Source organism: Ranitomeya imitator, chromosome 4, assembly GCF_032444005.1.
Source record: "Ranitomeya imitator isolate aRanImi1 chromosome 4, aRanImi1.pri, whole genome shotgun sequence".
Lineage (NCBI taxonomy): Eukaryota > Metazoa > Chordata > Amphibia > Anura > Dendrobatidae > Ranitomeya > Ranitomeya imitator.
The window spans coordinates 40,649,408-40,662,201 of record NC_091285.1 but is presented as its reverse complement, the minus strand read 5'-3'; the positions used below and the strand labels follow the sequence as shown (position 1 = coordinate 40,662,201).

The following is a 12,794-nucleotide window of genomic DNA, read 5'->3' as shown; positions in this document are numbered from 1 at the left end:
TAATTATTTTTGGAATAAGAACCTTAATTGCATACTTGGAGTATTTTCAGGGTAACGTCAAGCTGAGCCATTGTGGTGGGCCTGCGAAAAGATGGAAAACCTGCAATAATAAGCAGCTCTATCATTTTCTAATTAATTAGTTTGACAACAGCATGATTTTGAAAGATGACAGGTGTTTTACACACAAAACAAATTAGCTGATCATAATGGCTGTTCTTCAAAATCACAAGCCTGCTTAGAAATTGACTAAAACAATTCAGCAGCAGCACAGTACAAGTCACAGCTGCTCTGATTTGTGGAATGCTATAGCATAAATCTATGTTCACATATTAATTTTATTGATCTAATATTATTTACTTTTAATGCTGCAACTGTCTGCCTCCTACATGGGATGCCCAGTGTAGTACACATTCTGCCAGGCAGATGGTGGCTTTCATCACCATACTGATTCTGCTGGGGTTGGTGCCATATGTTTTGGCAGCCTTCACCAACACATTTCACTTATCCCACTTTCACTGCTCTAAAAATGTAAGATCCCGGATCATAATTGGCACGACAACCTATCGGCACCCTGGATCGGGGATTGTGGAAACTGAAAGGAGCCAGTGTATGCGAGGACTTGCAGTCAGTCCATTTAAAAGCAGATAACAGCAGCTTTTAAAGAGTTAAACAGCAGCAATTGGAGCAAGTTCCAATTGCTGCTGTTACAGAAAGATGCCGGCTTTGTAACACAGCTGGCATCTGCTGCTTATGGTGAACTCTCAGCTCCTGAACCCATTCCATACGAAAACGATGTTGGACCTACTATTGCATCCTACTTCAAGAAGTGCTTAACGAGGCTATCTATCTCATGTTAGCAATTTTAGGCTGGAGTCACAATAGCATGTGGCATCTGATGCGAGTGCATCAGATGTCTTATGCTAATGACACTGGGCTCCAGCTCTGCTGTGAGCATGAGCCGAGTGTCAGTGCTCTCTGCACAGACCCTCTTGCATGTGGGAATCGGAGCACAGGTGCGGAAGAGGCCGAGAAATTAATTTGTCCATCCCCTCCATTGCTGCCGTCCAAGAGTGAGTGCAGTGTGATGTTTCACAAGCACCCGTAGACTTGTAATACACTCATCCGATTTCATCGAAAGTATGAGCGAACCCTTAGTGTTACTATATATAATGTGGCTATGCTACTCACTTGGGAGCGTGAAGAGGTATCACAGGAACCGTTTCCATTTAAATGTCCAGGCTGGTTTATTGTTCCTTCATAAACCATGCCACAAGCAAAGAATAATAAATGACCTTTCAGTGCAGGCAAAACAAAGTAAACACTAAACAGTTCTAACAAAGTCACTTTAGAGACAATCCAGGACTCACAGACTGGATAGCATCCTGTTTACCAGCTATGTCTGGAGATATCACACAGGAGGTCTTCTTACCTCCACACACAAACCATGTGTCAAACAGACTCTGTTTTACCCTGTTAACCACACCCAGGATTGGGGTATGTGGGCAGCCAGACCCACCCATCTCTCAAGTTGCCAGAAAGCCTGTCCCAGATGCACACCAAGCCTCTCAGTATTATATGCACTAGAGCATTCCTCTATGTTTACACCCACCTCCGGGATACATACTTCCCATCACCTATGTGTCCGAAGCCACCTTGCATACCTCCTCCCTCCGCATAAAGTCATATGGATTGGCACTTTCTACTACTACATGTTTGGGGTAGGATGAAAGAGGAAGCTTGGAAGACAAAACCAAAGAATCTAGATGAACTCTGGGAGGCATGTAAGACTGCATTCTTTGCTATTCCTGATGACTTCATTAATAAATTGTATGAATCATTGTTGAACCGCATGGATGCAGTCCTTCAAGCTCATAGAAGTCTCACAAAATATTAAATATGACTCTAGTAGCACCACAACTACATTCACCAATGTTATGCAACATATATTTGTATTTTAAGTTAACTATTTGTTTGAATATCACATTACTTTCTGTGGGCGACAAAACTTTTGTCTTGCCAAAATCTTACCATTCTGTGTCCATTAATTGATCAATATTTCTGCATTGATGCCAATTTATTTTCTTAACCTAAACTACATTTCGGAGTGTTTCAGCTTTCAAAAGAATAATTTATACAACCAATGGATGAATTTAACATCAGGTTATAAGCTTTCAGTTACATAACATGGATAAGCGACATAACTTCTGTCAGGGAGTGTAGATACAGAATTCTCAAGAGGGCATTGGTATTACAATGTAGCTCCCTTGCTCTATGTTCCACATTGAAACTGAAATCTTGCAGGGCTTGAAACCAGTGGGTAACGCAAGCAATTTTCCCCCTTTTATCCCTTATCCACCAAAGTGGGGCATGGTCTGAAACTCATTTAAATTTTCACTCTAGCTGATAGTATCATGTGTCCACTGCCCACTTTATGATCAAGCATTTTCTATGGTGGAACAATTCTTCTAACATGCTAACAGCTTCCTACTTAGGTAGAAAACGGGGTGCTCCTCCTGAAAAAGGACCGCCTCTAATTTGAATTCTAGGGCATCCATCTAGAGTGCAAATTTCTTCATAAGTCAGAGGCAACCAGAACCTGTTACTTACACAGAGCTATTTTCATTTCATCTCTGCCTCCACAGTCCATTTGGCCATAGCTGATTTCACCCCCTTAAGGAGGTTAATCAGGGATGAGGCCATTATGGCAAAGTTTAGAATTCCCAAAAGGGCTCTAACTTGCTTCCTTGAGCATGGTCTTGGACAGTTTAGGATTAGGATCCATTTTACTGATCTGCAGCGGATGCTAACCTTCTTCCCAGGGATCACCTGGAGAGGAAGTGTGGCGCTCACAAGAGTCACCAAACTCCCCGAGTCCAGCAGTCCAATCAATTGCAGACCATTCACATTTATGGGACAAGCTTGTGACCCCCCTCGCTGGGTGGATAGTTCACACTGTAGGCTGGATACTCATAGTATGAACAGCGGCATCCCAGGCTACAGTCTATCTTCTCGGAGGTCAGGGAACAACTGGTGGCTATATGGTCTGGGCTGTGACATTTCTAACATAAAATACCACCATCTGCGACCTTCGGCATTACCTCCCCCCACAAATTTGGATCTTGGATGCCCCACCCTCATTTGGGCCCCTACCTCCTGTTTGGACCCCCTGTATGGAGTGGGTTGCTCCCCCAAGGAACCCTCGACCCCCTGATAACTTTCAACCAGTTTGATCAGGATCGAGGACCACCTATGGCAACCCAAGTCTCCTTAGAAGGATAGGCACAAACCGGTCCATTACCACAAACACTACATCTGAAAAATGGTAGAGAATTTTGGCTGCAACCATTTTTGACCAACTGAAGTAGATTAAATATTTGGGAGCAAGAGGGTTTGTCACGATGATACGCTCAGCAGTGGACCTGTTGGGCCCTGACAGTCATTGTCACCCCCAAGAGAACCAAAATTTCAGATTTTACATATTCCTTGGCATCTTGTAAGGTTGTTATAGTAGTCCTTCTGGGGCTCCCCATTTTACTATGGCAGAAGTACTTCTGCCCACTGCTCTGGCTGGAGTTTCTCCTTTTTGATGACCCTTTAAAAGATGGTCAGAAAGGCCTCTGTCATCACCCATGGTCATCTTCTGCAGGCCTCTCCTTACCGCCTTCTGGATGGAAAAATCATCAACTGACCTTAGAGTCAGAGCTGCCTCTGTGCCATGAACCACCCCTGTGAGTAACTCAAACTGCTGCTGCTGTTGATGGTGCTGCTACTGTTGCTGGATCTGTTGCATAAGCAGCTTATTTGTCTACTGTTGTGCCAGCTGTTGCTGCTGTAGCTGTCGCTGCTGGGCTTGCGCCAAGTGTTTAATCAGGTCCTCATGCTGTCTGACATTTCTCCCTAGCTTACGGCTGGTTTTACTCAGAACATGCAGTACCTCTGATGCAGTCACATGTGTTCCCTGGGAATGCTACTCACACTTCTAACACCAATTGTAGCAATATAACTCACTTGAGTTTGTGGTGAGTTATGACAGAACTGTTTCAATTTAAATGTCCAGGCTGGTTTATTGGTGCTTCATAAACAATGCCATAAGCAAAGGAAAATGAACGGCCTTTCAGTGTAAGCAAATCAAAGTAAACCACTATAACAAAATCACTTTAGAGACAGTCCAGGACACACAAACTGGATAGCATACAATATACTTGGTCAGTCTAGAGATATCACACAGCAGGTCATCTTACCTCCACACACACAGATCACATGTCAAACAGATTTCATTTTACCCTTTGACCATACCCAGGGGTGGGGTATGTGGGCAGCCATACCAGGCCATCTCTCAGACTGCCTGAAAACCTGGCACTGATGCCCAAAACAAGCCTCTTAGCACTATGTGCACTAGAGCATTACTCCAAGTTTCCATCACAGAGGACACTCACCTTCGTGATACATGCATCACATCAACTATGTGTCCGGCAGCGGAAGAGGCTTGTATGGGGCATGGAAAAGGCACGAGGGTATGTACTGAAATAGGGGAATTGATGTGAGAGGAAAACTGATTACTTGATTCATTTTAATAGTAGTTGTGTAATGCTGCTTTCCCCCCTGTGGTGGCGCTGCAACGAATTGAACAGATCGCTGTGACTCTTGGCAGCAGGACACTCTGAGGTGCCAATCATCAGGGAACTCTTCTATCAAAAAGGAATTTTCCAAAACAAAAAAATACCCAGTTTAGTATTTATTTATACAATATCTTGATGGGCTGTTACAGCCACAAATAGCAGCACATCATAGGGTATTGTGTATATTTTATATCTGTTAACATGGATTTGAATGCTTAATTCCATAAATTCCTGGGTTGCACTTTTGGCAGACTTAACTCTCCATTTTCTCATTGAAACACAGCTCATCTTGGCAAAAGTTGCTCTGACTAATTAACTGGCTAGTTTAGTTCATCTTACAGCCAAGATATGTACTGATTTGTAGAGGTTTCTGTAGGAAAAGAAACAATCTGCTAATTATTTGACTGAGGAACGCGAAGATTTTAGGAGGATCTTTCACTTGCTCAGAAAAAATTAATTAAATACCTTATAAAAACCTGAACTCCCCTAATTGTGACGCTCTTTTTCATTTCATGCTTCTTCCATCTTTTACAGACATATTCACATTTATTACTTTTGGAGCTCAGTATGTGAAATCTCTGCTTGTAGTGAAACCAGGCATTTCTTTAGCGTATTCTCTGGGAGTGTATATTTCACCCATCCCTCACAGACGCTGCCAATCACAGGTCTGCAACATCTGTGACTGAAAGACTGATAGATCACTTTGTTAATCCAGCCTTTGGAAGGGAGTAGTGAAAGAACACACCTTAGAGAAGACTTTGAAGAAACACCCAGTTGGACACAAAGCAGAGATTTCACATGCAGCTCTCCAGAAGAATCAAATGTGAATATCTCTGCAATGGAGTGAGACACAGCAAAAAGGAAAATGGCATCAGATTCAGGGAAAATTGGACAGTTTTACAATGTATTTAACTCATTTTTAAGGAATAATAACCCAATAATTAATGATAATCATTAGTACATTTCAAATCTCTTGCAGCGCCACTATTGGAAAAGTGAAGCATTGAATAGTGCACATAAAACGAGTTATCTTTGTGTGTAATTCATAAATATTATGGTCTTCCAGAGAGAGAAATTCTCTTTATAGCCATAGTCATTCTCTGATGTGTCTAGTTAATAGTGGTTATAACAAGGAACTTAAAAATTAGATTTAAAATTTGATAAACTCTCTATTACTGATTATTCTCATTAAGTTGGTTGTTCGGGACTTTTATATTGATGACCTATGCTCAGGATAGGTCATCAATTTCTGATCGGTGAGGTGATGGCACCCAGCACTCCCACTGATCAACTATTCCCTGTGTTGGCCAGATGTGCTGAGTTGCACAGTACAGCTTTGTCAATGGAATCATCTGCACCCTATTTAAATTAATAGGGTGCGCATGTGCAGTACCTGGCCGTGGACACTATTCAATTTGACTGGTCCCAGCAGCCGGAAAATCTGATTGGAGGGGATGCCGGATGTCACATTTCCACTGATCAGATATTGATGACCTATCCTAAGGATAGGTCATCAATATCAAAGTACTGGACAACTACAGTACTTTAGTAGTGAACATTTGTGTTACAGCCATATCGAATCTTATCTGTGCCCAGGTGCGTCATCCTAGAGCCCATATTCTAATAACTTTCCAAGAAATGAAAAACATGGATGCAGGTTTGCACATTATACAGAGTGTAGTGTTGATATCCTACCTTAGCTACAACTCAAACAGTGTAATGGAGCTATCATTGACTTGCCAATTTTCCAATAATAAAGAGATGACTCTGCTTATTCTCCCCCAATCTATACAGTAGAGCTTTCAAGTCATCTAAAGAGAACAAGAAGTATAGGACTATTGTGTCTGAACTAGTGGCTCTAGTGGCCTGGGCGAAAGCTGGAATATCTCAAGATTTTTATGCTCATAGATACAAAATAACAGCAATTTTTTAGTTTTCAATAAAAAGCTGATTTCCAATGTTGCATTGCCTTTAAATCTTATAGAAGGTACAAAAGACTTAGATACTTGGCATCTGCAGTTCACAGGAATAGTACCGATCTGAAATGACTTATGAAAATACGGATGCAGGTTTACACATTAATTTGCAAAGTGCTGCGAAATCTAGAAATAAAATGACTAATAAATATGCTGTTTTGCCCATAGGTCCTGGCCTGGCCTTTGTAGTGTACCCACAGGCCATGACGATGCTTCCACTATCACCTTTTTGGTCATTCCTCTTTTTCTTTATGCTTCTGACCCTCGGGTTAGACAGTCAGGTGAGTTTCTTCTGTACAGTTTTCGTTACCACTTCTTATACCGTGGTATATCAAAAATGGATAAAATGTGTAATTTGCTTCATCCGCAGTTTGCATTCATGGAGACCATAGTGACGGCCATCACGGATGAGTTTCCTTACTACCTCAGACCAAAGAAAGCCTTTTTTTCTCTTATTATCTGCATAGCTTTATTCCTGTTGGGACTGGTCCTTACAACTGAGGTCAGTCCTATCTGTTTAATGTCACTTTTTATCAGGGTAAAATAAAATAAGTTGTGTAAGATTAGAAAGACATACCTGCTTTTGTGGTATTGCGTCTTTTCGCAATATCACCGCACTTGGAACTTTTTTCCTGCTTTCCAGTACATCACTTAATAAAATGGTGTTGTTTAAAGCGAACCTGTCACCCCCAAAATCGAAGGTGAGCTAAGCCCACTGGCATCAGCATTCTGGAATGCTGTAGATAAGCCCCCGATGTATCCTGAAAGATGAGAAAAAGAGGTTAGATTATACTCACCTGGGCGGTCCAATCTGATGGGTGTCGCGGTCCGGGGTCTCCCATCTTCTTACGATGACGTCCTCTTCTTGTCTTCACGCTGCGGCTCCGGCGCAGGCGTACTTTGTCTGCCCTGTTGAGGGCAGAGCAAAGTACTGCGGTGCGCAGGCACTGGGCCTGTCTGACCTTTCCCGGCGCCTGCGCACTGCAGTATTTTGCTCTGCCCTCAACAGGGCAAATCAGTACGCATGCGCCGGAGCCGCAGCGTGAAGACAAGAAGAAGACGTCATCGTAAGAAGATGGGAGTCGCTGGACCGGACCGCGACACTCATCGAACCGGAACTCAGCGGGACCGCCCCTGGGTGAGTATAATCTAACCTCTTTTTCTCATCTTTCAGGATACATCGGGGGCTTATCTACAGCATTCCAGAATGCTGATGCTGGTGGGCTAAGCTCATCATCGATTTTGGGGGTGACAGGTTCCCTTTAAAAGTACAACTTGTCCCACAAAAACCAAGCCCTCATATGGGTTATGTCGACAGAAAAAAAAAATACGTCTCTTGGAAAAAGGAGAGGGAAAAACAAAAATGCAAAAATGGAAAATAACCGTGACGTGAAGGGGTCATAGGGCCGATCAAACACGACTACAATCATGTGTTTTCAATGGGGAGAGGACAGTAAGCCACTGCCAGTCACTTTCTAACTACCCTGAGAGCAAAGGATCAAGTTTTAGGTCAGACCAATTCTTCTCTCCATTGACATAATCTGTTGAGGAACAGTTAGAAAGCCCTCAAACACAACAGATGGTTGTCAGGTTCTATCAAAATCAATGAAATGAGACTAATGTATATGAAGGACTTCGCTTTTTTGGGGGTACAAGCTCACCAGACACCATGAAGACTAAGATGGAAGGGGGATAGGCACTATTGATTCTAAATTTGTAGAGATTTGCCCTGTTAGTTCTAGACAGATTGCCCGGTAAGCACATTCATTGAGATGTGGTGGGAAGGAAACCGGATGAAACTTCTACAATAAATACTGGGTGTAGAAGATACCATACCAGATAACATCCACAGGTTTTGACAAAGAGGTAAATAAATGTATGAACCAACTGTGTAAAGCTACCTTTAGAACAGAGATGAATAGATAAGTTAGGATTAACCATGAAGTTATGTTTTAGGGTTACCCATACTACGTGAGTCCTGGCAAGTGGATAGTTGTAACTTTGTCACCTCAGAAGACCCGAATGAATAATGACAAAGATGTAGCTATATTGGTACAAAACCCAAAGTTGCACTCTTAAAGGACATCTGTCAGTAGGATCAACTTTCCCAAGCTGTCTATATGGACATGTAGGTCATAGAAAGGTGAATAAAATGATACCTTGATACCTGTAATTGGATGTCTTAATTCAGAGAAATCCTAATTTTTCTTAATATGTAAATAAGCTGTTAAGATCTATGGGCCGGACATAGATCTCTCTGAGAATCTGCCTCCAGAGCTTATTGTAAATGAAAGGGGCATTACCAGTGTGAGACATGTAGTTCAGGAGAGCAGACTGTCAGTCATTATATGTCTCACACTGGTAATTGCCTCCCTTCATTTTAAATAAGCCCAATGAGATCTATGTCCAGCCCATAGATCTTAACAGCTCATTTACATATTAAGAAAAATGTGGATATATTCTCTGGAATAAGACATCAAATTACAGATATCAAGGTATCATTTTATTCAACTTTCTTTGACCTATATGCCCATGTAGACGGCCGATCCTACTGACAGATGCCCTTTAATAGTACATGGTAATTAGGGGCTTTATTTAAAATTTCGCACTGGAGCACAAGAGCTTTATGCTACATAGAGCATCTATACGTAGAGTCTCATATCAAATATTATGGCTTACTTTACAAAAAAACAATATAAAAATGTACTAGTCATTGATAAAGCAGATATTTGATCTGTATCTCCTAGGGTGGAATGTACTGGCTGGTCCTACTTGATGACTACAGTGCGGGGTTTGGTCTTCTGGCGTTAGTCATCACATTTTGCCTTGTGGTCTCAAGAATATATGGTAAGAACTGATATTATCTATCATTTTCACATTCACCAATATGGTCCGGTCATTGTTTACGTTAAAGGTAATAATGATGGAACATGAAATACACATAAATAACATTAATATACCATGATGAACATTACGAATCATTGTTTAGTTTATGTCAGTATTCTTTAAGCACAACGTGTTACGTGTATAACGGTATAAATCAGTACACCGTATGGCAGTATTACTGTGTAGTGTATTGTATAATGTATCATTTGGGCTCTCAATGCATATTTTTTTTTCACCTATCCACCATATGCAATACATTTTTAACATCATCTTTTGCATACTGTAATTCTCTATGTAATTTAAAGCTAGCTTACAAAACTAATAAAGCAATCTAATGTACAGATATATAGATAGATATAGATAAATAATAAAAAGATATTGGATACATTAGAGATAGATAGAATAGATATATAGAATACCGTATATACATATCCTGCAGATATATAATGCCACAAGCCCCCTACTTATTATTATTAAACTTACACCTTTTAATGCCTTTCATGTGGCACTAAAGGGTGTTTATGTTTATGGAACCTATTAGATAAATAATTAACCCCTTCATGACCTTGGGATTTTTCGTTTTTCCATGTTCGTTTTTCACTCCCCTCCTTCCCAGAGCCATAACTTTTTTATTTTTCCGTCAATTTGGCCATGTGAGGGCTTATTTTTTGTGGGACGAGTTGTACTTTTGAACGACACCATTGGTTTTAGCATGTCTTGTACTAGAAAACGGGAAAAAAAATTCCAAGTGCGGTGAAATTGCAAAAAAAGTGCAATCCCACACTTGTTTTTTGTTTGGCTTTTTTGCTAGGTTCACTAAATGCTAAAACTGACCTGACATTATGATTCTCCAGTTCAGTACGAGTTCATAGACACATAACATGACTAGGTTATTTTTTACCTAAGTGCTGAAAAAAAATTCCAAACTTTGCTAAAAAAAAAAAAATTGCGCCATTTTCCGATACTCGTAGCGTCTCCATTTTTCATGATCTGGGGTCAGTTGAGGGCTTATTTTTTGCGTGCCGAGATGACGTTTATTAATGATAGCATTTTGGTGCAGATACGATCTTTTGATCGCCCGTTATTGCATTTTAATGCAATGTCGCGGCGACCAAAAAAACGTAATTCTGGCATTTCAATTTTTTTTTTCGCTATGCTGTTTAGCGATCAGGTTAATGCTTTTTTTTAATTGATAGATCGGGCGATTCTGAGCGCGGCGATACCAAATATGTGTAGATTTGATTTTTTTTATTGATTTATTTTGATTGGGGCGAAAGGGGGGTGATTTAAACTTTTATATTTTTTTTATTTTTTTTCACATTTTTTTAAACTTTTTTTTTTTACTTTTGCCATGCTTCAATAGCCTCCCTGGGAGGCTAGAAGCAGGCACAACTCGATCGCCTCTGCTACATAGCAGCGATCTGCTGTTCGCTGCTGTGTAGCAGAATTGCAGGTGTGCTGTGAGCGCCGACCACAGGGTGGCGCTCACAGCTACCGGCGATCAGTAACCATAGAGGTCTCAAGGACCTCTATGGTTACAATGGAGAAGCATCGCTGACCTCCGATCAAGTGACGGGGGTCGGCGATGACGTCATTTCCGGCCACCTGGCCGGATGCGGTAGTTAAATGCCGCTGTCTGCGTTTGACAGCGGCATTTAACTAGTTAATAGGCGCGGGCAGATCGCGATTCTGCTCGCGCCTATTACGGGCACATGTCAGCTGTTCAAAACAGCTGACATGTCCCGGCGTTGATGCGGGCTCACCGCCGCAGCCCGCATCAAAGCAGGGGATCTGACCTCGGACGTACTATCCCGTCCGAGGTCAGAAAGGGGTTAAAAAAACGATGTTGGGTCCCCCTATTTTTGATAACCAGCAAAGGTAAAGCAGACAGCTGTGGGCTTATATTATCAGGCTGGGAAGTCCCTGGTTATTGCGGATTTCCCTCTGCTGGTTATGAAAATTACATTGGCGCCCACTCCATTTTTTTCTATTGTTATTTATTTTACACAGAATCATTGACGCCTGGTGATGCTGATCACAGGGAGACCAGATGACAATGAGCCGGGCTGCCTTCAGCACCAGGCGCCTGGAAACTGGGAAACTGCATGAACTGTACCACTTTTTCCCAGGCGCTGGTACGTGTCACACTGATGTGGCACACGGATGGCACATGCATGCCACACGTATGTAACACACTTTTTCCAGTAAGGGAAATATCAGGACGTGTGAAGGGGGCCTAAGGCATAAGAGCAGGTATAAAGCTTTTTAAGACGCAGCATGGTCTAAGCATGTAATTTTTTTCCCATTTTTTCTCTCATAGATCTTCATTGTTTTTTTCCCTGTTAAAGTGTGTTAGTATCATTTTATTTAAAAACAAATGCAAACACATAGGGGGAGAGTTATCCTTATCATCAAAATATGTTCTATTAATTGCATTACATCATTTTTTATGATATTTTTTTTGGGGAAAGAAACAAGATCTCGTACGTCTATAAAAGTTATGGATCTTGGAAGAAGGGTAGGAAAAAATGAAAATGCAAAAGCAGAAATTGGCTGTGACGAAAAAGAGTTACTGGATCAGATTTCTTGAGAAGTTGGCAATGAAAAAATGTTTAGTCTATTGTGTTTGGGTGTTTGGGGCCTTAAGAAATAACATAAAATAGTTATTTTAATTATATTTTAATCAGATAATTATATTTTAATCAAATAATTGTTCTGTCATGTTTTACTTGTCTAGGAATCAAGAGTTTCTGCAGGGATATACAAATGATGCTGGGGTTTAAGCCAGGAATATATTTTAAGGCATGCTGGGCCTTCCTATCACCAGTAACCTTAATTGTGAGTAATTTTGCTAATTTATTACTCATTTTCATTCGTTATTAAAGTGTAACCATTATTTTAACTTTTATTTTATAAATCCATATTACACATGAAAATAAGAAACTTTGTAAGATACTTTATTAGTTATAGTGCAGCGGGGTTTTGTGCAGTGTGACAAACAGGCAGTGACCACAGGAAAGTTCACAGCAAAACTGTATCCAAACTCAGACAGTGCACAGCCCACGGTATCCTCCGGATCGCAGCCGGGAAAACAAAGACAGTCCATGAGCGTTGGCGATGTCACCGTTGTGTACGCTGAGGGTTCCAGGCCCTCTTGGCTCCGCTTGGCCCTGTGTTGCTGGAGCGCCTGCTAGGACAGTGGGGTACTCGGTACCAGGCCAATTCTGTTCTTAAAGGGGTGGTCACAGTGGTAGTGACCCGGTCCGTGTCCCTAGGCATCCAGTGAAAGGGGTTTAATGAAAATGGGAAAAAA

At 41.3% G+C, this 12,794-nt stretch overlaps 1 protein-coding gene across 1 annotated transcript in view; it reads left to right on the top strand.

Moving 5' to 3' along the window:
• SLC6A7 (solute carrier family 6 member 7) overlaps positions 1-12,794 on the top strand; it is a 94,856-nt gene that overhangs the window by 49,101 nt on the left and 32,961 nt on the right. Inside the window, exons 9-12 of the mRNA XM_069763579.1 lie at positions 6,764-6,876; positions 6,966-7,097; positions 9,343-9,442; positions 12,219-12,319. Of these exons, the coding sequence (XP_069619680.1) occupies positions 6,764-6,876; positions 6,966-7,097; positions 9,343-9,442; positions 12,219-12,319 (446 nt within the window). The remainder of the gene's footprint in view (positions 1-6,763; positions 6,877-6,965; positions 7,098-9,342; positions 9,443-12,218; positions 12,320-12,794) is intronic.